The 25,445-nt window shown below is 42.4% G+C and overlaps 1 protein-coding gene across 2 annotated transcripts in view; it reads left to right on the top strand.

Annotated features, from left to right (window-relative positions):
* Positions 1-10,086: 10,086 nt before the first annotated feature.
* Positions 10,087-25,445, top strand: part of fndc5a (fibronectin type III domain containing 5a) — a 44,766-nt gene continuing 29,407 nt past the window's right edge. Inside the window, exons 1-4 of one of the 2 annotated variants that reach the window (XR_003270652.1) lie at positions 10,087-10,101; positions 10,500-10,835; positions 13,059-13,348; positions 14,133-14,407. Coding sequence is in view for 1 of the 2 variants with exons in the window: in XM_026152139.1 (XP_026007924.1) it covers positions 14,350-14,407 (58 nt within the window). In the remaining variant the exon portion in view is untranslated. Of the gene's footprint in view, positions 10,102-10,472; positions 10,836-13,058; positions 13,349-14,132; positions 14,408-25,445 lie in introns of those variants that run through there. The other variant, XM_026152139.1, reaches the window with a different exon arrangement.

The following is a 25,445-nucleotide window of genomic DNA, read 5'->3' as shown; positions in this document are numbered from 1 at the left end:
TCTAAATCTCACTGTCTCGTATAGGCAAACACTTAAAGGCCGGGAGATGGTATCAGACAGCCGTTTAAAAAAGATTACAAAACAAAAAATGTAGATTGACTGGAGGGGAAAAGCAGAAGCAGTGCAGAAAACCATTAAACATGACGAAAGGGAATAAAGGAGAGAGCTGAGCTGCAGCAAAAGCCAGGGAGATAAGACATCGTTGTGGTCATGTGGAGAGACTGAATGTCTTTAACGAGCCTGTAATTCCTCAGTCAAACACACAGAAAGTAGAGGTAGAGACAGGAAGGAGACAGACAGGAAGGGAGGTTGTAATTGGATCCCTTACTCGACTTCTTTTATCAGCTCCACAGAGAGCTGGATATGCTCTCTGCTCTCCTTAAGAGATGACTGAGGTCTGCCTCCTACCTTCAGTCATTTTCAGGCTTTCACCTTGTTCAGCCGGCATCTCCCAGAGGAGCGAATCACACAGCAAGTGCATTTACACTTTCTGTATGAAATCTATGCGATAGGGAGTCTTCTTTCAACTATAGAATATTGCAAAAAAAAGGTGATGCATGAGCCAATGCTTTTCTTTGATTTGGTATTTTCACTGTCAGCCTCGCAAAAAGCATCTTCTGGTTTCAGACCTGCTGCTCAGCTGGGGCTTTTCTCTGTGCACTTTGCATTTCCTCCCTGTACCAGTTTGGGTTTCTATTCCCCAGTTCGTTAACCCACCGAGGGGTAGTCAGTAGTCAGTAGTCTTAATTCAAATGTAAAAGACCTCAAATGCCCAAATTTGACATCTAAAAGATCTAAAGACAGTTCAGTCTGTAAAACACCTTTACACACACTTCTGAATGCATCGGCACATGGTTGTTGTTGTTTTTTCTATCATCTTTAGTATGATGTTCTCCCCTCTCATGACTACCCAGCACTGAGTGACTAAACAGACTCAACTGTACCCTGTCCTCTGGTATCGCTCCTCTGATACTTTTTTCCAATTTATTAATAATTAGTTGAGTTTGGAGCTACTCCCAGTCATTTCTGCACGACTGCATGCTGCTTTGCAACCCATTTCCCCTTTGAGCTCTGGGGGCCTTGTCTGCTAAACACAGTCATTTGTACTACAATCTTCTTTTGACTCTGTGGTCCTCACTGAACCATCTGTAAAACTGATTAACACTGTGGTTCCTAAAGCAGTGATTACCAATTATAACAGCAGTTTAAAAATCAGATGAAGGGGTGCTGGGGCTCATCTCAATGTGTTAAAGGATAAATACGGTTTGTTTGAATTTTCCATTCTTGGAATTATCCTTTATTATAGCCTCAGACCTGTTTCACTAGAATATGCTATGATGAGCTACACAATTGCAGATCAGTTAAAACAGATGCTAAAATGAATAGCGTGCACACAGTGGGAATGCCACAGGTCATTATACGCGCATATAATAAATTCAGCCACAGGACTTAATGACACAACCGGAAACAGAAGACAGACTGCACTGCTTCTACTTTTCTGTAAATCCGAAGCCAACGTGCATTCCCACAGCTCAACAAAGCATGTTGACTGATAAATTGGCTTTCAGTTAATAGACTCACTAAGCCAACAAACAAGTAATTTGCTTCAGGAGACACTTTATTTCTTTGCCCGTCAGATGTGGCTTTTCTTTCCTCGACCGTTGAAATTAATTTAGTTAAATTTTCGGTCACTTTAAAAGCTTCATCGGCTGCGTTCTACCATAAGAAGCTTTGAGTTGACAGTCAGCCGCTGTCAGTTCAGATTTACCTCGTTTTCAGACGGGAGCATGTCTTCACACAAAGCTACTGATGAACTGTGAATCTGCAGCAGCGTAATGGGATTATGAGCAGGAAGTCAATCAGCTACAGCTGCAGCCGCTCCACGTGGCTGCAGAACCGATGCATTCGTCTCCCCAGACAGCGCGTGCCAATCACCACTTTTCAAACTAAGACAAAAGAGGGGTCAGGAAAGGTAGAAGCTTTTTTTTAAGCCTATTCCATGTTGGAATTATTTCCCTCTTGGAGTTAAATCGTACCTTCCCCTGCTGTCACAGCTCAGTGTTTGTATCTCCTCTCCTTGGGCTAAAGTCCCAATCCTATCAGGCTGAAACAGGAACAAAGACTGCAGTCCCTCACTTCCTGCCCCCTCTTTCCCTGCTCCCACCCCACACCAATCTCTAAAAAATCCCCTCCTGGTCCTGGTCTGCACCTCTGAGCGACCTGCCAGAGCTCATAATCCAAAATCATATTGAAAGGCAGGAAAGTCACGGTAAGCTCCAGTGTCGTGTCAGAAAATATTGGTGCGTGTAAAATATTCATGGCGCGGTGTCCTGCAGTTGCTGTTTTATTCTGTGTTTAAGAAAAGAAATGCTAAATCAGGGTGTGGATTTTAGCAACTGTTTTGCCTTTTTTTAATAATCCTCCACGGCCGTAATGCCGGGTCAGATGGAGTTCTTACTTCATGACTTCCAGTGATAATCACTGAGTTTCATGCCTCAGCAATTTCAAATGTATGAATTGTCTCAAACATCCGTTGACTAATGCTCCTGGTGTGCAGAATACTCAGGATTGCACATTTAATATTAACTCAAAACTTAATGAATGGACAATTATAGAAGTAATGGATTAAAATAACTTGCTGACACCAAGACATCCAAGATTTTGTCAATCTCAGCCATTCGCTCCAGCTCCTCTTTCACGGTCTTGTTGGCATTCCAGGGTCGGATATCTGAAGCTGTAAAATTTCCTTCCAATCAAAAGTGTCTCAGGCGGAGACGTAAAACTAAAATCATTCAAATAGTTACATCATTGCATTTATTTTTATCTCTTTGTGTTGAAACTTTATCATTTTCTGTAAATAACATTTTAAATTGATAAATAATGATATTCTTTCTATATGTGTTAAATTGTAAGAACCCTGGGAGACGTTACATTGATGTTTACTGAGGAGTGGAAAGATTTTAAAGCTAATGATGATGCTAAATTGTAGCAGAAATGATTATGCTTATCATTCATGAAATAATGGTATTTTTTTTATTCTGGTTATTTATAGTTTTTTAAAACAACAACAACCAAAAAAAACCCAAAAAATGTAATAAATATCAGCTGAAGATGACAATGGCAGTTTTCAGTTTTATATTTTTCACCAACAGTCTTGTCTCCATATGTTTTCTTCAGTCACCGTGTGAAGTTCATGTGTATCAGTCTGGGTCTCACTGTGCGTATTAGTTACTTCCTGTTTTATTTTGATAGTCCCTTGTCTTAATTAGATTCTTTTCAGCTATGATCCCAAGTGTGTGCACTCTGCTCTAATATGGCAGATAAGGGAACCCTTGGTTAACCCACACTCTTCAAGTTTGGCAGAAGGTAATCAACATTTGTGGGATATACAAAATGTTAAGAGTTGCTTTTGACTCAGGTTTGATTCCAAACAGGCATGACTCTAACTTTAAATCATGGATAACTTATGGCCTTAAAACATTCCTCTCTCTTACTCATAGAAACATTGTGCTCAGCTTTGAGACCTTGCGAGACAAACACAACCTGATACAATACAACTTTCACAGATACCTACAGCTGAGATCATATATTGATCATGAGTGCAAATTGACTGACTACAGATGCTAAATCACATTTTTCCCACATCCTGAAAAATGCTCCAACCATGACCCCTGCTAAATCCATTTCCAAACTATACAAAGCTCTCTCTAGTGCCAGTGAGGATAACACTTTATATGTTAAAGATAAATGGGAAAGGGAATCTGGGATTGGTATTTCTGTGGGGGAGTGGGGAAATATTTGGTCCACATCCAGCTCTATGAGCTGGAGAGAACATGGCTGGAAAAATATTATTAGATACTTCAAGACGCCATATCAGGAGAGATAAAAGGTGCTCATATGTCATGCTGGAGACAATGCGGCTCGACTCTTGTTAATCATTTCCATGTCTTTTGGGATCGTCCCAGGTTAAAAGATTTCTGGTCCAGGCCATCTTAAGCGCAGTTTTTAACGCTCAAATACCTCCAGGTTTTAAGGTTCTATACATGGGTCTGGTCCCTTTTCTGGAACGTAGGAGTGAGATTAAGTTGGTTGTTACGGCCCTGGGCCAGCTGTGTACTTTTGTTGTGCTCTGTCTTTAAGACTCCACAGGTCCTTCCCGATTGGAGAGCTGGCGGCGGCTGATTGGTCCCTGATCATGTGGCTCTTTTCAAAATCCCTCACCAGCAGTTGTGCCGGGGCAGCCACTGACAGCAGCAGCAGACCTGGGGTCCGTTCTTCGTACGTCGCTTACTACATCCAAGATCAAATGACACATCCAAGATCAAATGACACATCCAAGACCAAATCATCGCGCTAACTTTGAGCTCGCTATTCCGGTTCTCCGAACACACCTGTTGTTGACGATTAGTATAGCTGGATGAAGTAATGTGAGATCACTGGGTGGCTTAACAGGGGCTACGCATCGATAGTGGAAACATTGATCGGCAACCCTTTGATTGGTCGGCGAAAATGTCGAAGGAGCGCGCTCGGTATTATTCGGCAGCAGAGCAAGAACTCTTGATTGAGGGATTTCAGGAGTTTCAGAGTTTAATTAAAACGCAAGGGAACACTGCAAAGGCTGCAAAAGCAAGGCGAGAGGGCTGGCAGAAAGTTGCTGACAAATTAAACTCGTAAGTAATTTAATAATTATTATTATTATTATTATTATATAATATTATATAATAATATAATATTATATAATAATAATAAAAATAATAATAATAATAATAATAATGGATTGGATTTATATAGCGCTTTTCAAGGCACCCAAAGCGCTTTACAATACCACTATTCATTCACTCTCACATTCACATACTGGTGGAGGCAGCTACGGTTGTAGCCACAGCTGCCCTGCGGCAGACTGACAGAAGCCAGGCTGCCATATCGCGCCATCGGCCCCTCTGGCCAACACCAGTAGGCAGTAGGGTAGATTTATTATATTATATTACATTATATCCTCTTTCACATTAGAGCCACGACAGGGCCCACTAGAACATGGGAACAAGTAAAAGTGAAATATAAGAATATTCTACAGAATGGTAAGATTTATCACTTATATTGCTTTTAGTCTCTTGCAAAGAGACCCTGAAATAATCTGTTTGTTTGTTTATAACAGCAACCAAGAAAAGGGCAGAGCAAAAAAAGACAGGTGGTGGTCCTGCACCCCCTCGTCAACAAGTTGGTTAAGTAAATAATACCCTCACGGGAATATCGATATCTCTCTATGAGCACACTGTCGCGCTGAGCTAAAGGATCCTGTCTATCCCGCAATATACGCGGAATTCTGAAAACTCTCCTTATCAATCTTGCACCTTCCGCAATGGGTGGCTCGCTTATACGGACAGGACATGGCTGCGACAGGCTTCCCAAATCCACCTTCGCTTTTATAGCCGTGGTCTCTCATCAAGATTACACGAAGTAATTTACAATTACTACTCTGAAATATGAATTAAATCTGAAATAATCAAATACATGAAATAGAATGATTAATAGTACATTTCCATTTTTTTAGGAAATGACCTGTATGTATCTGTGTGAAATCAATAAAAGGATCAAGTACTGCATTAACTTTAGTTACATTGATAATATTTATTTATGGTACAACAGTGGTAAAATATCGCTGTTGCTTTCGTATAAATGAAGCGGACATACCTGAGTGGCCGCGATCTAATCCTGTTTACATGAAGTAAACCTGCTCCCGAGCAGGTTTACGCTTACGGATCTGTTGCTATGGCAGCAAGTCCCGGATGAGCTTCGGAGAACCGAACGATCCAAGATCATGCGAAATCGTCAACAATCAAATCCAGCTAACTTACTTAGCGGGGTACGAAGAACGGACCCCTGACCCTGGTCTGCTGCTGTGACATTCGTGCTTGTGATTCTCGTGCCTTACCGAGCTTGTATATAGTGTGTAAATTAGTCTTCACTTGTAAATAGCAAATTGTAAATAGACACTGAGACAAAGGGGGTTATTTACTTTTTTTTCTACTTTTTTTTCCTCCATGACAGCAGCACAGGCAACCCCGAGTTCATGTTTATAGTTCCATATAATGTGTTCTACCTTTATGTAATGTGAGTCCCCTTCTGGAGAACATGTGAAGTTTGTAGAACTTTATTTATCAGGCAGTTCTCCATTAGAGGATAATATGCCGATCACTGTGTTTGTCATTTGCTCTCCTGGACTCTAAAAGCCTGGAAAGACTCTGTTTTCATGTCATTCATATGTTGATGGATTTTTCCTGTCCATTCCAAATAAAGATACAATTTTCTTTTAAAACGTTTACCCTGTCACAGGTATATGTCTTTATGGAAATAACCTTTTCCCCTGACATGCACAAGTATAATTTCAAAGAATATCTGAATAGAGTAGATTTTATACTTTATATATTGTCACCACAGCGACAGTATCAACTAAACAAAATGTTGTGCTGTTTAGTGTTATCATTTTTTTGTTGGTTCATACTAATCCAACTTTTTTCTCACTCTCATAACTTTCTTCTGTACCACATGAAGTACTCTGTCCTTTTTGTTGATGTATTACATTGCTGCATTTTCTCAGATCTTTTCCGTTTTCTTGCTCACCTGCACAGATCATCTGTTTTTACAACTGTTTATTTTTTGCACATATTTCTTTATTGTCGCTGTTTTAGTTTCTGTACGTCTTCCTGTTATGACTTTTCTCTCTCAGAGTTATTCTCTCGTGGATCATTGTTGCCATACTCGTATGTTTTGTTTCAAGTTTACCCGGCCTCACTGGGTTAAACTATAGGCTCAAAATATACAACAACTCAACTCAGCATTTTAAGCAACATGGACACCTGTCCATGGATGGTTAACTGAAATAAAATTTGGAAGCCCTGGTGCTTTATTGTCTGGTGTCACCCTACCACACACCAGGTATCCTCCTCTGTCACACCCACTGTCTGCATAGCCTCCATCCCTACATCCATGAAACTTGTTCTCCACCCATTACAGATCCCAGTGTCATCTGCAGACATCATCATCCACAGAGACTCCAGCCTGACCTCATCTCTCAACCTGTCCATCAGGTGCTCAGAAATATCCCTGAAATAATCCCACCCTCACCCTGCCTCCCTTGCTGCTTTTGGAAAATCTCACAAGTAAGCCTGCAGTCTGAGGGCAAAGTCCATTACTGGGATATTATGGCACTGAACAGAGTCTCTAGATTACAAAAACTGCCACCTAACAGGTCCTCAGCTGACACCTTCATTAAATTGTCCCCATAAAACACCAGCCTGAAGAGTAAAGAGGCCCCTGCAGGGTAGTGGCCTTCAGGGCGGAGTTAGGGTGATGAACCTGCATGCTTGTTGGGTCACTGGTACTGATTTTGAAGTAAATAATGTTCCTCGAGCTTTGAGTGGTCGATAAAACAGGGAAAGTGCCATGTTGCAGTCCTTCGGCCCAATCATTACCCGCTGCATAATTAATGTGTCCGTTGGGACGAATCACTAAACCTCTTCACACGCTTTGCAGTTACCTTTGCAGTCACATAGTTCTCACTAACTTCAGGAAAAAACACTGCTTTTAGTCCCAAGACCCCAACCGCCAGGAACCTTTGATAACTCTTGGTGAGTTTTATTCATGATTACAAACCATTTACTTCACCTGTGCCTGCTTTAAAGAGCCTCTTGCATCTGGATCTTCTATTCTATTCTTAATTATATATGTAGGTACAAAGTTTTGCTCTAATCTCTTTATCGCTTGAATCTTTGGGTCATTTGAAATACTTTACATCACTGTCAGTAAAGTCTAGCTAACTTGTTTGAGACCATTATTTTTATTCTTATATAAGCAGGAGACTCGCGTTAGGCACTGACCATCATAAAATCAGCGTTGGGGGATGGGACACATCAAAGAGCTGGATAAGCTGTGCATAACCTCTATAACTTCATACCAGCGTTCCACTTCATGCCCCCTGCTCTCCATTTTGAAAAATGATTACAGAGACCAAGCAAATCCTTTCCCCCTGACCAAACACAAACACGCACACAGATAAACAACGTCTCCCTCCACTGGGCTGAAGCTCACGGTAGCAAAGATGAACTACAATGTCCATAAAGACGTCAGATTTATTGCTGATTTTCTGCTTGATCTGCGTTTAATGTCGAAGACTGTAAGGTATCAGCGAGGCCAATTTCCAGGAGCAAATTACCCGCCTGGGCTGAGTCCTTTGTGTGTTTGCTGAGTGCTGAATATAAAGACTATTAATGGTTTGTTGGGCCAAGACTTTCAGAGATCCCTGGGAGTTCCCGGGGTTGTGGAAACTGTTGACAGTACAGTCAACGTGCTGCCTGGCCTTCAGATTCATTAAGTCAGTTTGCCTTAGCTGTGTGTGCGTTATGTGTGCTCCATTAAGCAGCACATTTTCTGTCATCAGCCAGAAAGTCATGTTTGTGTGCATTTCACATGCTTGCAGGCTTATATAACCATCCAGTATTATTACACAACGAAGTGCATCAAAGACATGACTCTGGACACCTGAGGCCTGGGGCCCGTTCTTCGTACCTCGCTAAGTAGGTTAGCTGGATTTGATTGTTGACGATTTCGCGTGATCTTGGATCGTTCGGTTCCCCGAAGCTCATCCGGGACTTGCTGTCATAGCAACAGGTTTACTTTATGTAAACAGGATTAGATCGCGGCCACGCAGGTATGTCCGCTTCATTCATACGAAAGCAACAGCGATATTCCACCACTGTTTCACCATAAATAAATAACATCAATGTAACTAAAGACAATGCAGCACCTGATCCATTTATTGATTTCACACAGATACATACAGGTCATTTCCTAAAAAAGGGAAATGAACTATTAACATTCTATCACATGTATGTGATTATTACAGATGTAATTCATATTTCAGAGTAGCAATTGTAAATCACTTCGTGTAATCAAGATGAGAGACCACGGCTATAAAAGCGAAGGTGGATTTGGGAAGCCTGTCGCAGCCATGTCCTGTCCGTATACGCGAGCCACCCATTGCGGAAGGTGCAAGATTGATAAGGAGAGTCCTCAGAACTCAGCGTATATTGCGGGACAGACAGGATCCTTTAGCTCAGCGCGACAGTGTGCTCATAGAGAGATATCGATTTTCCCGTGAGGGTATTATTCACTTAACCAACTTGTTGACGAGGGGGTGCAGGACCACCACCTGTCTTTTTTTCCTCTGCCCTTTTCTTGGTTGCTGTTATAAACAAACAGATTATTCCAGGGTCTCTTTCCAAGAGACTAAAAGCAATATAAGTGATCAATATTACCATTGTGTAGAATATTCTTATATTTCACTTTTACTTGTTCCCATGTTCTAGTGGGTCCTGTTGTGGCTCTAATGTGAAAGGGGATATAATATAACATATTATAATATAATGTAATATAATATTGGATAATATAGTGTAATATAATAAATCTACCCTACCGCCTACTGGTGTTGGCCAGAGGGGCCGATGGCGCGATATGGCAGCCTGGCTTCTGTCAGTCTGCCCCAGGGCAGCTGTGGCTACAACCGTAGCTGCCTCCACCAGTGTGTGAATGTGAGAGTGAATGAATAGTGGCATTGTAAAGCGCTTTGGGTGCCTTGAAAAGCGCTATATCAATCCACTCCATTATTATTGTTATTATTAAATTACTTACTAGTTTAATTTGTCAGCAACTTCCTGCCAGCCCTCGCTCCTTGCTTTTGCAGCCTTTGCAGTGTTCCCTTGCGTTCTGATTAAACTCTGAAACTCCTGAAATCCCTCATTCAAGAGTTCTTGCTCTGCTGCCGAAAAATACCGAGCCGAGCGCGCTCCGTCGACATTTTCGCCGACCAATCAAAGGGTTGCCGATCAATGTTTCTACTATCGATGCGTAGCCCCTTTTAGGACACCCAGTGATGTCACATTACTGCGTCCAGCTGTACTAATCGTCAACAGCAGGTGTGTTCGGAGAACCGGATTAGCGAGCTCACGGTTAGCGCGATGGTTTGATCTTGGATGTAGTGAGCGACGTACGAAGAACGGGCCCCTGTGCTACTACTGAGGTGTCCTATCATTATGGTATAAACAGGTGACCTGTTTTACAGTCTTAACCACCAAATAATTAGCAGAAAATTTACATTATTTGAAAATTTAGTTCTTATTGAACCTTCTGGATCATTTTTGCTACAGTTGACTTTTTTTTTCATTTTATTGTATTTATTTTGCAATTTATTGCTTTAAATTATATTGTGCAATTAATTGGGGTTTTCAGGGAGAAAAAGCAACAGTGATCATGTAGAAAAACATGCATCAAAGATGATGTTAAGGGATATATTAATGCTTACTGAACAATAAAACTGTTTTGGAAAAAAAAAAGGTTTGCAGCCAATATGAGGGGGAAAACTCAGGGAATAGAGTTGTGGCTCATTTGGGAAAAAAACAAAGACTTCACATGCTTCCAACAATGACTGGCTGATCCATCAACAGGTGGTGGTTTTAAACCTGTTGACCTCCAACCTGGAACATTTGCGGTCATCTACCCCAGCAAGAAGTGATCCACCTCTGTAGTACTGAAAACCCGGGATTAAACCTGGAGTTACCTGGATAAGATAAAATCCTGTTTCACAGGACAGGCCTCAAGTGAAAGCCGGCAAACTTTACTCAAACTTCAGGTAAAGCAGAGTTCAGGCCAATTTTGCAAGTAGTGGCAAAAACCAAGATTCTCAACAGAGAGAGGCTCCACCCAGCAATTGGACACAGGTGGAGCAGATTAGGACAGAGCAGGTAATCAGACGGTGGGCTGGACCTGAAAAAGGACATGGGGTGAGTAAACACAAAGAACAAACAACTACACGCAAAAAAACAACTTAAATTGGGTTAGAAATCACTTTAACACAGAAACATCCCAGAAAACATTTCAGCACCAAGTAGCAGTCAGCTGAACCTTTGTTTGTTTGAAAAATTGTTTCAAAATAAAAGTCTGTCTTTGGCATCACCTGGATGACCTTGTTAGACTTGATGGACATGTACATCCATCCATAAGTGGTTCAGTTTTTGCCTTCGTAAAGCAGGAGGTAACGTTGTTGCTTTAGCTATGTTTGCTGGGCTATAATACTTTATAAATAGTACTGTGTCCAGGTGGAAAAATTCACCTGTCATCCAATTTGTGCTTCTGGGTCATAGTGTGTCTTCCTTTCTCCGAGTCCTCTTTCAGTCAGGACATGTCTGTGCCCTGAGGGATCCTTTCACGCTTCAGTTTGACCCCAATTCAGTGGCCTGAGCATGTCTCTGTAAACCCCAAACTTACAGCCAGTGGCCTTTTTGAATCTTACCAACTTTTTCACAATTAAAACAACTGAACACATGTAACTTTGGTGATATTTTATCTTCTAGAAATGAGAAGAACAAGCACAAAACCACCTGACCTGCTTTGTTTCCCCTCTGCTGCTGCTTGCCAAATAAACCATTTCAGGTCATGTGACATATTTGCCACAACAGTGTCTTAATCTGAGTGAGTCTGATGAAAAACTGTTAGAGCAAAATGTTGCTCTGTTAATTTTGATCAATCAGAAGCTGTCAGTGCAGAGTGGTTAATTTTCTGACCTCCAAATGGGAGGACTGGAGCATGTCCAAAACTGGTTCCGGAGGTTGTGAAAAGCTGAAGCCCATTTCTGTTTGCTGCCACCTTATATCTCTGCATTAGAGGAGAAATGACAGCTTTCATTACTGCTTACTTTAGCAGAATGATTGGTATGGGAGCATCCAGATATTGATGGCAACCATAATATATGAAAAAATAAAGTGTAATTAATTCGCAAGCAAAGAGAAAAAGTTCAAGATTATTTTTCTATGCATGCATAATGGGTAGGTTACTATTTTTAGCCCTGATAATAAATGGAAATGTGATATTGTGAGAGCCATGAAACAATTAGTTCCCAGTGATGTACCTTTGCCAGAAGATGGGAACATTCATTATGACCCACAGAAGTGCTTCAGGCTCATCCAGTTGGAGGAGGTCCCAGGTCAGACGCGGTTTAGGGATGTCACAGTGTCTCCCCAGAAGAGCTGAAGGAGGTGCTGAGGAGGAGGTGGTCAGAAATAAGTGACTAAGACCATAAACTCATTAGGAAAGTGTTTACAGAGGTCAGGGCTGAGGGTCATTTTCACTAAGATTTTTAGAGGACCACAAGTCTTTTTGCTGTCACAGGTGTCCTTTAAAAAGAATGCGGCTTTAAAACGCCGGCTTCACTTTTAGGCCCAGAAGCTACATCGGTCTTTTACACCATCTATAGTTCTGCATAATTAATATTTTTACTCTGAATATTGTCACCAGCAACAATACTGAGGGAAAGTCTCCACCAGCTTCTGAGGGGAAAAAAATCTGACTTCTAAACCGCTAAATGAGAACATGCTGTGTTCACAAGCTGTTAGCTGCATCTGTCTGCAGTTAAAGTAGATTTATACCTTTTTTTTTTCCCTTAAAACGCCACTTTTGCATGAAAGCAATGCAAATGCAACACATTCAGACTGAAAAGGAAAAACATCAGGGTGTCAGGGGTGGTGCTCTGCATGGACCCACTACCAAGCTCTACATGGCACAATTAATACCACTTCTAATACTTATGCTGTTAGCAGAGTGTCATTGTTTTCTTCAGTTCCAAACATGACGGCTGCATCTGTCGTAAGGCTGTCTTTCTTTTCTGTTTTTTTGTCTTGACCTGAGGATAATTTCTTGATGTGCATGGTCAAATCTGAAAGCTTGAAGGTGATGAGAGTTAACCAAAACCAAAAGCAGAGTCGCTGCTGACAGCCAAACAGGAGGAATGATTTGATTGATACTTGTGAGCTTTCATATATTAAAGAGCAGTTTTAGTAGCACGTTTAACGCAGTACTTCTACTTGCTCTGGAGTGTTTTCGGTGTATTTGAGAAATGTGAATACCTCTTCCACCACATGCTGTGCAGATACATTATGCTGGTGAGGATGGAGCCTATATTTCCCCTGTCTCCTTACAAACTCTCTTCCTCTCCCTCACTCACATATTAGATGGAGGGGGAGAGCAGTAGCCTACAGGAGTGAAGCATGCATAAAAAGCAGCACAATAACCCCTCCACCTCCACCACCACCAGCAGCAGTGTTGCTGTGAAGCACGTCAGAGGAAGCGGGCTATGAATCGAGGTGCACAGCGGGGTAAAGAAAACATTTCTTGGGGACACAGCTAGGGGACAGTGCCGGTCTCCTGACTCGGGACTGACACTCCCCTCCCCTCCACGCACGCAAACTAACATCCCGGAAAGCTTCAAGTCCACATCGCGCTGCAGGGGAAAACATCTGAGGTAATTATGCAGACTTTTTTCCACTTCTCTGCTCGCTTTGAAACAACGTGAGCCGAATACGGGAGGGAGTGGAGGCGGTGGCGGAGGTAATGGTGGTGAGGATGTCAACTCAGTGGTAAAGTCGAGAGGCACGTGTTTGTTTTTGAAGTGGTGGGGAAAGGATTCAAAGCGGCTCCGCTGAGACTTTGTCTTTGCAACTGTTTGCGTGGGCCAGTGGATGCATATTTAATCGATGAGTGGGCAGCAGTAATTCACAGTACAGGAGTGGGCAACTGAAGCTGTGGATGAGAGAGAGGAGAGGCTTTTGGTGACAAGTCGATCAGCTGTGCTCGCTCTCGGAGGCCTGGGAGAAGTCGGTCTTTAAAGCGTGGTGTTGCTGCTGGGCTCTGAGGCGTGGAGGGTGGGTTACTAGGGGTGGAAGAAGGCGGGTGTTTATTATTTTTAATGTCATAAGGAGGAGAAGCGGTGAGTGAGTGTTACAGAAAAACATCAAAGCTGAACTGTAGTTTTTGGACATTTCTTGACTTTTTCGCTGTTATTGTCGCAGCCGGGGGGTCCTTGGGGGGGGTTGCAGCCTCGCTCTCTCTCGCTGGAGTCAGTGTGGCGGGCAGGGACAGTCCAGGCGCTCATATACAAAGCCAGCACGTTTCACTGTGTCTGCAGCAGCTGAGCGGTGCTGAGCACCACCACCAGCAGCAGCAGCAGAAGCAGATCTGAGAGGATTTGGGAGCACAGTTGGAGGATCGACGACGCATCGATGATGAAGCTCACCTGCTGTTTGCAGGTTGCTGGTCTGAGGTTGGAGGGTGCCGAGTGAGCGGAGGTGTTGCCGAAGCGCTGTCCGAGGTGCTGAAAAGCCCGCGGACAGAGCGCCTTTGTCGCCTTTCCAGTCGAGATGACACGCACGAACTGACGTGAATGCCAAGCAGCACAACGCGGCGGTTAACACGGCTCCCCTGGCCAGAGTGCATGGGACCGCGCGTCCTCTTGGCGTTAGAAACATGGAGAGAATTTTCCTGCTCGTCCTGAGCTGTCTCGGCGTCTCTCTGGTCACAGCGGGTAAGTTTACGATTGTGTGCAATTACAAAGATGTTCCGCGAATTTGAGCGCAGCAGCACCTTCCAGAGTGGCTTTTATCTCTATTTTCTTCCAACTAAACGAACCATGGAATAATTCCTCTATCGGCATCTGTGTGAGAGAAATGCTGCTGGTGCTGGGCTTCAGATTTAATTCAGTGTTGTTGGTGGTGGTGTTGCTATTGTGAGACGCTGCGTAGTCTGGTGTGTTTGTGGGGAAACGCTGTGTTTGCATGCATTTCTGTGCGGTCGTCTAATTAAACATGCTACAGTTAGTGGTGGTGAGGGATCCACATCACCAGACACAGTGGGGCTAAACTATGCTACTGTGTGTGTGTGTGTGTGTGTGTGTGTGTGTGTGTGTGTGTGTGTGTGTGTGTGTGTGTGTGTGTGTGTGTGTGTGATTGATGTGATCCAAGCTGACCTTTGAATCTCATTTCAGGTCAGTACTATAAACTGCTGCATGTCCACACACAGGCAAACTATCCCAGTGTGAAAATTAGACATATGTAGGGACGTTTGTTGACTCCACTGCTCATTACAGACACTTCCCTCTAAGTCTGGCTGTAGTCGACAGCCACTGGCCACTATAAATACATGATTGGACTGCCAGGGCTGTGGAAGTATCCAGCTCACCCTGTGTGTGTGCACATCTCTAAAACAGGCTTTTTAGATCTCAAACTACACACACTTGACCGCTCTCTGTGATGAAGTGCCACACTACACTCCTGCCATCAAAGTGCACCTTTAGTTCACTCAGCACACTCCCACTCCATAGCCTTTCCACTCACGATACATCACTATCCTGCTCCTGTCTCTGCGCGCGCACACACACACACACACACACACACACACACACACACACACACACACACACCCTCAGTCGTGTGTGTTTTTGTCTCCTAAACTTCCAGAAATAGATGTACAGTAAAAGTCAGTTTAGGTCCCTGCAGGCACAGACTACACAAATGTGCCTCTTAGACCTCTGTATTGTCAACAATGTGCACATTTGTAGAGTTTCTTCTTTATTTCTTGGCAACTAAAACAAACCATTTCATGCTTGCAAACCCTCCCAAGTCTTTGGTGTCCGTGTGCCTGGTGGGCTTTTACAAGTGGGTTTCCTCCTGCAGTCCAAAGACAAGTATGTCAGGTTAGTTTGCTTGCTTAAACTGACCACAGGGGGGAATGCATGATGGTTAAAGCTGTGTGAGACAAGCAGGGATCAAAGATCGTGGCTCAAGAGTTGGCAGTTCGTCTTGTAACCGGAAGGTTGCCGATTCGAGCCCCGGCTCGGACAGTCTCGGTTGTTGTGTCCTTGGGCAAGACACTTCACCTACCGCCTACTGGTGTTGGCCAGAGGGGCCGATGGCGCGATATGGCAGCCTCGCTTCTGTCAGTCTGCCCCAGGGTGGCTGTGGCTACAACTGTAGCTGCCTCCACCAGTGTGTGATTGTGAGAGTGAATGAATAGTGGAATTGTAAAGCACTTTGAGGGCCCCGAAAAGCGCTATATAAATGCAATCCATTATTATTATTATTATTATTATAAAACCACTATCTTAATGCCTGTTTCAAAATGCATGAATAAATAAATGGATACCTTGTAAACAATATTATGCTTGAAAAACAAAAAGTGAATTTTTCTATAGTTGCATTAAAGTAGAAAATGCCACCATTGGTTTAAAACTGGTGTAGAAGGATGGAGAATAACAGCAGCACTTAAGATGGAAGCAGCAGCACCTTTAAAGGTGCAATAAGGAACTTTTTTTCCCATCAGTGTGCAGAAATGATGCTGATTGCAGCTTTAACTGCTTTGTTTTATGAGTTTGTTTCTTTGCATTTATATTGGATGAACGTCTGCATTGGCTGATATCAGTCAGTCTGGACTGATATCAGCAGCCAGTGTTGATCTGTTGGGTTGCATCAGTTTTGTGCTAGATGCTGAACGATGATGCGACAAAGAGCCTAAACCCTTCAAACGGTTCAGTGATTATTATTAATATTATTATTATTTTAATGTAGACTTTTATTGTTTCTTTGGCAGAAATAGTGGATGAAAGGAAAATAAAATCTAAATATCAGCCAGAATCGCTCCATCCCTGTTTGTTGTTTCTCTTGTGAAACAGCTATGACTGTTGGATACAATTATTAGTCAAACATGTGCTGGACAGACATTTGATCATAGGTGTGTTTCTCTCTGTGTTAGTCCTCGAATAGACTGAGGCTCTGTAGTCTCTCATCCTGTGACATGTGAAATAGGCTCCAGTCCCTCTGTCACAACTTCACAATGGATGAGCAGTAAAGAAAATGGATGGAAGGACTTCAGCAGAACCTTACTCTGTTATAAAGCCTTTATTAACCCTATAAATACCTCATTCAAAGAGAGACAATTATGCAATTCCAAATGTTATCAAGTGTTTGTTTATGCTTACACCTGTTGTGGGTGCTTCATCACAGCAGTTCAGAGCAGATCTGAGATTTTCATCAGCAATTTTAAACGCACCATTTATCCAACCGGGCATGCAGTGAGGTGGAGGATAGCTGACGCTGGGATGAGGCATCCACCACCGAGCTAACAGAGCTGAAATCACCTTCAGAATTCAGCCAGTAAGATTCTGCTGGATGTTCTTGACGTGCTCTAGAGACACATCGCCTTGTTCCTCTCATTAACTGCCACATACCTGAAACTAGAGATGTCAAGCTCATTTAACATGGCGGGCCACACACAGCTCACTGTGATCTCTGTCAGTGTAACAAAGTTTAACTACACTTCTAACTGAGTCGCCTTAAAATAAGAATAAAATCATTTTAACAGTGTTTTCAATTTTTCTACATGAGAAAGAAATGCTGCTGTCAAAAATAAGAGAAATGTGTCAGCATGATTTAAACATGAAACAAATAAATGTGTCAAATTAGAGAAAAACGTAATTGTTTATCTCTTACTTGATTACTGTGGTGTAGTATGAGGACTTCTTTATCACCAGGGAAAGCTGTAAAACTGAAATACAAGCAAAAAAGACCAAAATTCATGCCTTCCTCATAATTTTCCAAAGCGGTCCAGTGGGCTGGACTGGAGTCTTTGCCGAGCCGATTCTGGCCCACGGGTCTTATGTTTGACACCCGTGCCTCAGATCTTTCACGCACAGTTTTTATAGTGAGTGACAAAGAGATGAAAAATACATAAACTGTCCCGTTTCAGCGGTGGTTAAAAATGGCCAGCTGAGGCAGGGTGTGATTGGCCGTATGCAGGTTCTTCCTCTTTGGATTTAATCTAATGGTTTATGCAAGATCAACATCGCCCACCGGTTTTAGACGCCACATTTTGAAGCTACTAATAAAAGAGCAGACTTTGACTCACCAAAAGTACAAATTACCTGAATGGGCCGCTCCACACAGCAAGCCATGATATTAGTCAGATAATCCATTAAAATGCTTTCAAACGCAGCACCGCAGTTGAGAGCAGACAGTGATTGGCTCTAGCTCCCCGTCACCTGTCAGGGACACCTGTCTATCAATGTGGCCATGCCCCTGACTCCAGCATGCAGATGGACGTAAACAAATTCAACCAACTCAAAGTTACCATGAAGGGGGAAACTATCCATCGAGCCCAACACTGAGTTTAATTTCAGGCTGTAAATAAAGATTTGAACACTTTGATGTTGGGTAGTTTAACACAGGGAGACTGACTCCGTTTTGCAGCCGGCCTCAAGTGGCCACTGGAGGAACTTGAGTTTTTGCCACCTCCCGTAGATTTCTGCTAGTTTTTAACATCTGTCAGCGCCCTCTCCCCTGATCTTATAAAATTGAGTTCATTTAAAATCCTTTTTCCTTTTCAACACTTCTCTGACAACAAAAATAGTTCTTTTCATTTCTGTGTCTCAAAATGTGAGGCACAAAAGCCGATTTTCTATGCAAATGCTAAAAAAATGAGGATTTTTGCATCCTTTCATGAATGAAGACAGAGGTACAAATCCAGCTTGTGCACATGTGCGAGACAGCGTGTAAAACTTACATTCTTTTTATGGCCAGCAGGGGGCAACATAACGACTGTCAGTCGATTCGAGGCCAACCCTCAGCTCCCTCACTCTGTGATCTCTCTCAACACTTGTATATTAAAAGTAATGATTAAGCCCAACAAATAAATAAAGTCTTATTAAAAAGAACATGAAGTTAAATTTGTAAATTCTTGTAATTACAAGAGGAGAATAAATCAGGCCATGCTCGCTGGCTCATGAAGATTCACCTCAGATGATGCTGTTGTTGAAAATGTTTGGCTCAAATCTTCACAATAGCGGCTCTTTCCATCTTTTATATACAGTTAATGGATTGTGATTATTAAAGAGGACCTACAGCTTTATGATTGTGACTCACTGTTTTACTGCAGAGGTTTATGCCTCTGGTCCCTGGACTCAGGCCAGAGTCCTCTGGCCTGAGTCCAGAGGACTGTTGAATCTGTTGAATCTTTCCGCGTCCTTTAAATCCTTTCATCTCCTAAATGTATCTAAAAATAAATAAATAAAAATCCAACAGATCAGGATCATTCAAAATTATGACATCATCACACTCTATTTTTACTTTTTCATATTTGTTTGGCTTACTATTATAAACCTCAGTGAGTCAAAATGCTTGGTGACACTTTTGGATTCCCTCTCCAGCATGAGTCAAGCTTTTGTCTCCCACTTAGTTTAGACATAGTTAGACGCCTGCAGCAGGAAAAGCAGGCCAAACCAGTGCCGAAGCAGAGAGGTGGGTTGGCAGGAGTAAAACTGACACCGTGGTGACGTCTTTAAGGTTGTCTGTGTTTACAGGGACTCATAAACAGTCGGTTGGTCCTGTGAAAGGAAAGGTAATGTTTCCATTTAAAATGTAAATTGACTCTCTTAACACATTCATCTAAATGAGGCCATAAATCCTTGCAGGCAATTTTGCTCACTCCCTAACGGTTCTGTGTTTGAGGAACAAAAAGAAAAGTCAATGAATCAATCAAGAAAGTGAACAGAGATGGAAAAGCTGCAGGCGCTTTTCTGTCTTTGAGGGATGTTTATAATAATGAAAAAGGGAAATCTTTCAAGAGATAACAAGATTTTGATTTTTTTTTTTTTTTTTTTTGAGCTGTAAACCAAAAAGATCCAAGAAAATTATGGCACCCACCTGCCAGGTGATGCATTCTCTGTTAGTACAGTAGATTATGTGTCAGGTGCTAAGCCATTTAGCATCCACAGAGAGGCCAAAGTTTGTAAAAGCCACCCATCTCCCGCGCTCTCTCACACTGTCAAACTCTGAATATTTATGAGACTTCCGATCCATCACAGAAATGCATAAATACTGCAAAATCAAAACAGATGTGACTTTGGAAGAGCTTCTCTGTGCCATTTATCACACGTAGCAGTTTCTCAAATTACAAATGCTTGTTTATGCTTTAAGGGCTGCTCAGCAGACACTGGGCTGCATTATTCATTTAAAAAAGAAAAAACAACCTGCAGCGCTCCGATGTTATTGTTTCAAGACGGCACTTTTTGTCACATGCATGAAATTAGGTGAGTGATTGTACGTGAACAGAGAGGTGGTGTCAGGCTCTCGCGTTCAACAACACGTTTGTAGAAATTAAAATCAGAAGCTGTTTTCTGTAGCTTCAGTCCTGTGGATTCAACCCCTGTGCCCCAATTTTACTCAAATCTGTGTCCCATAGACGTGCTGGGTATCTGGGGCAGCAGGAACCTGATTGGAGGGTTGAATCATCACTGTTCCTTCTGAATAGGCTCATTACGGGGCTTCGGGAAGGATGGCAGGTGTGTGTTTGTGTGTGAGATTCACAGGGGATGTGGATTTTGTCTGTGATTATCTGTTTGTTCGTTAGTCCATTTTACAAGCATGATTAGCTGTTGGCAATTATTCGCTGTTTGCAGCCTTGTTTACAGTTGGAACATTTTCTCTTAAAGCTGCGTTCTTGTTTTGTTTTGTTTTTTCCATACAGTCGCTGCACTTTCTTCTTACAAACATCTTGCATCAGATTTGGGGGCTTGACAGGGATATCTCTTATTATGCTGCAAGTGCATGTAACAGTGGCGTGAATACACAGTGCCAAGCCACCCCTGTTCACCATAAACCTGCATGTGTAGGGAGGAGGCACACCCTGCATCTCACAAAGTGGCAGCTAAATTAAATCCACATTGTATTTCAATGGGGAAACCCAGTGATCACAGCCTCTTTGGAATAAATGAGTTTTTTCTCAACATTACCCGTGAGAAATGCCAGCTCAGTCTGACTGAACATGAACCCAACTTGACAGAAGTTCAGGGGTTCAGCGATCGCATCATGTAACCAGATATATTTCCTGTCGTGCAAACACGACTAAAGAGGAATACTTGGGCGACTGATTTTCCCAAACATGTCTTAGGTTTTCAGATATTAGTTTGCACCAATACAACTTTAAAAGCTTGAGTAATGAGACGTCAGTGCCTCTGAAAGATGGATATAGCCATGCTGAAATCAGCAGCTGCTGAAGTCATGCTTTAGTTTGAATTATACACATCCCTTTTTTTTTTATATTATCTTCTTTATTTTTATTTTTTTTACAATTTCCATGGAAACCATCTTTATGTGTGATGTATGCTGCAATATTAGCACTTCATATAATTTCTTATTGGCAAATAGTTGAGGTGACTTTCCATTGTTTTGTTTCTAGAGTGTGAGTTTGTGTGAAACAGAATATAAAAGATGAAAACGGAACTAATTTATAAGCCTGGTTTGACAGAACTGGTGTATCTCTCCAGCACAGAAGTGAGATAATAGATAATACAATATTTATTTATTTATTAAGGTCCATCCTCCCCTGTTGTGTTACATTTTGTAACTGTCAATAGTCCCCTGATAATCCTTCTTAATCCTTCCTGCGCCCCGTCACATGTTGTCATCTGACAAGGCAAATGAGAGGACGCGTGATGAGAAACCAGTTTCAGAGTGGCAGCACGGCAGAGCGTTTGTATCGACTCCACAATGCTGCTGCTCTTTTCTGCAGCATGGTGTAACCTCCTTAACCCTCTTCTTCCCTTCAAAAAAGCCTGTTTGAGTTCGTCTTTGAGAGCTTGCCTGCAGCTTTGCAAGATGCAGATGAATAGAGTGATGGCCTTGTAGTTAACAGCATACACACTGAAGCTTTTAGAGGTGGCAGCATTTGGAGTGAGACCAAAGGGCAGGAGCTGGAAAACAAATGTCATTTTACTTGGAGGTTTCTCTCAGAGCACATTTGTATTTGTTCAGCACCGTCGCTTTGATCTAATTTATTGAATTACCAGCTTGTGTTTGCTTGCCTTTCAAGTCCACTCATGTCTGTCTGGACTTGTACATATTGTGAAGACTCCCGAGGACATTTAGTACTTTAGGCCGGGAGCAAATTCAGAAATATGGTGACAATCCTTCCGCTCCTGAAACACGGCGTTGAATAGTGAGCATAAAATGTTGTTGCAGTGTTTCTTAGTTTGTTTCTGTGATAATTGAGATCTGCACATGTGAAACCTTGACCCACTAAAATCAGAGCGGGTCTCCCAAGTCATTCTTGTGCCAAATCTGAAGGCTTTGAAGAAAGCTCTTGTTCATGAGAATAGGGTGGACAGTGCCTCCGGCTGTGGCTGCTGCTGGGTCTGAAGTGTAAAACTGAAATGAAACGGGCATCAGAGGACAGATTGGCGCAATCATATGGACCCTGGGCCCGTGGGAGAACAAAGCAGCCGTGCCAAAAAACTGACGCGGCAGTGATAGCTCTCTGACGCAGTCAGTCATCTGCCCAGCATCACGTCTGAATGTGCGCAGGTGGAGGAGGAGGGCTGAACCTGCCATCTGGAGGGAGTTGGTGGCATGAATGTAAAGCTGTGTTACTAACATGTTCACTCGGTGAGCAACGAAGAGATTCATCAGACGTGTATCCATGAAGCTAAACAGAGTAAAAACTTCCATGTCATCTTTGCGCTTTCTTAATCTCTTACCCCATTCTGCTCTTTCTCCGGCTGGTCGCTGTAGGTTTTTTACCCCCTGTAAGTTAAGTTAAGACTCAAAAGCAGAAGAAAATACAGAAGACTTAAAGGGCCAGTTCACCCAAAATCAAACATTTATATTGTTCTGGTCTGTAATGCTGCTGCTGCAGCCACTGTAGTGACTGAATGAATAAATGAATAGAAAAAAGTGAAGAGAAATGTCAGTTTCAGAAATCATGGTTTTAATCTAGGAACTATGTTCTTTCCTACAACCTCTATTACAACAACCTAGATATTTAATATAAGATGTGCTTTGTCTGTCCAAAATATGGAAATATTTCTTAGAGCTATTAAAAATTACAACATGCACAAGTATGTACAGGGAGTGCAGAATTATTAGGCAAGTTGTATTTTTGAGGAATAATTTTATTATTGAACAACAACCATGTTCTCAATGAACCCAAAAAACTCATTAATATCAAAGCTGAATGTTTTTGGAAGTCGTTTTTAGTTTGTTTTTAGTTTTAGCTATTTTAGGGGGATATCTGTGTGTGCAGGTGACTGTTACTGTGCATAATTATTAGGCAACTTAACAAAAAACAAATATATACCCATTTCAATTATTTATTTTTACCAGTGAAACCAATATAACATCTCCACATACACAAATATACATTTCTGACATTCAAAAACAAAAGAAAAACAAATCAGCGACCAATATAGCCACCTTTCTTTGCAAGGACACTCAAAAGCCTGCCATCCATGGATTCTGTCAGTGTTTTGATCTGTTCACCATCAACATTGCGTGCAGCAGCAACCACAGCCTCCCAGACACTGTTCAGAGAGGTGTACTGTTTTCCCTCCTTGTAAATCTCACATTTGATGATGGACCACAGGTTCTCAATGGGGTTCAGATCAGGTGAACAAGGTGGCCATGTCATTAGTTTTTCTTCTTTTATACCCTTTCTTGCCAGCCACGCTGTGGAGTACTTGGACGCGTGTGATGGAGCATTGTCCTGCATGGAAATCATGTTTTTCTTGAAGGATGCAGACTTCTTCCTGTACCACTGCTTGAAGAAGGTGTCTTCCAGAAACTGGCAGTAGGACTGGGAGTTGAGCTTGACTCCATCCTCAACCTGAAAAGGCCCCACAAGCTCATCTTTGATGATACCAGCCCAAACCAGTACTCCACCTCCACCTTGCTGGCGTCTGAGTCGGACTGGAGCCCTTTACCAATCCAGCCACGGGCCCATCCATCTGGCCCATCAAGACTCACTCTCATTTCATCAGTCCATAAAACCTTAGAAAAACCAGTCTTGAGATATTTCTTGGCCCAGTCTTGACGTTTCAGCTTGTGTGTCTTGTTCAGTGGTGGTCGTCTTTCAGCCTTTCTCACCTTGGCCATGTCTCTGAGTATTGCACACCTTGTGCTTTTGGGCACTCCAGTGATGTTGCAGTTCTGAAATATGGCCAAACTGGTGGCAAGTGGCATCTTGGCAGCTGCACGCTTGACTTTTCTCAGTTCATGGGCAGTTATTTTGCACCTTGGTTTTTCCACACGCTTCTTGCGACCCTGTTGACTATTTTGAATGAAACGCTTGATTGTTCGATGATCACGCTTCAGAAGCTTTGCAATTTTGAGACTGCTGCATCCCTCTGTAAGATATCTCACTATTTTTGACTTTTCTGGGCCTGTCAAGTCCTTCTTTTGACCCATTTTGCCAAAGGAAAGGATGTTGCCTAATAATTATGCACAGCTGATATAGGGTGTTGATGTCATTAGACCACACCCCTTCTCATTACAGAGATGCACATCACCTAATATGCTTAATTGGTAGTAGGCTTTCGAGCCTATACAGCTTGGAGTAAGACAACATGCATGAAGAGGACGATGTGGACAAAATACTCATTTGCCTAATAATTCTGCACTCCCTGTAAGAAATATCTTAAATAAGTAGAATGGTGCTTGGTTAATAAAATAGAATATGATTAAATATCTTTATCAATAGGTTTAAATAAGTTTATATTCCTTATTCCCTTTTTAGCATGTACACTATGCGCACTGTGTTACACAGTTCAACCATTTATCTTGTTAATATTTTGAAACCATATCAAAATCTAAAACTTCGTCATCACATTGTGTTGATTTTTAAAATAGTTATTTCCTTGTTCCGAATGAAGACAGACATGCATCCCTTCAGTGATTGCGATGCATAATTTATGCCTACATCCCTGACAGCACATTACGGTCTGTAATCAGTCGCTTAGTACTGTGGTTCCAAATTTCCAATTCAGAACCACAGCGGGACTCGAGCAGCAGAAATCGATCCGCCTGGTTCTGTTTAAATGATGATTTAAGCACAAAACTGCGCGTGGGCCACTTGATTTCTAATTCTCACCCAGCTCTCCTCAGCAGAGCATAAAAATACTATTTTTATTTGCTGCTGTGTTTTGTGGGGAGATTGTTTTTATGTGTGATGGGCCAGATGGTGTATTTTTTACATTTGAATAATCTGAGGCACAGGTGGAACCCACGGGAAGGTACCTGCCCTGCCGTTACCCACACACTTTTGCTCGTTTGTCTGCTGTCCCGAAAGTTTTGCCCCCAGTGTGTCTGACATAAATAAGTCAGGGGATATTTTTGTTCTTTTGCCAGAGTGGCCACAAAGTTTAAGATGCTGTAAATTTCTCAAACTTGAGCAACGAGTCTGGTTCAGGCAGAGGGGGGCCTCGATCCTCCATAAGGCGCCTCAGGGCATGTGCTACTCTTACGGGAATATTTGCGAGAGAGAGAGAAGCACGCACACACGGAGAGTGATGGATGGAAGGAAAGAAAAGGAGTGGATGCAAGAGGGAGATGGCGCTCGAGAGAGAGAAACTCAAAGAGGAACATGGAGAGCGCCAGTGGCAAAGGGAGAGGAACACGGAGGTGCATATTGTTCACGTTGTCTCCACGCCCCCCCGCCCCCTGCACCTGTCTGTGATATGAATCCTCGCAGGCACATACTGTAGCCATTACTTTCCCAGTTGCTTAAAAGGCTGGAAGAAAATC

Source organism: Astatotilapia calliptera, chromosome 19 (genome assembly GCF_900246225.1).
Source record: "Astatotilapia calliptera chromosome 19, fAstCal1.2, whole genome shotgun sequence".
Taxonomy (NCBI): Eukaryota; Metazoa; Chordata; class Actinopteri; order Cichliformes; family Cichlidae; genus Astatotilapia; species Astatotilapia calliptera.
The sequence above is the reverse complement of the archived record's forward strand: the minus strand, read 5'-3'. Positions and strand labels throughout refer to the sequence as shown.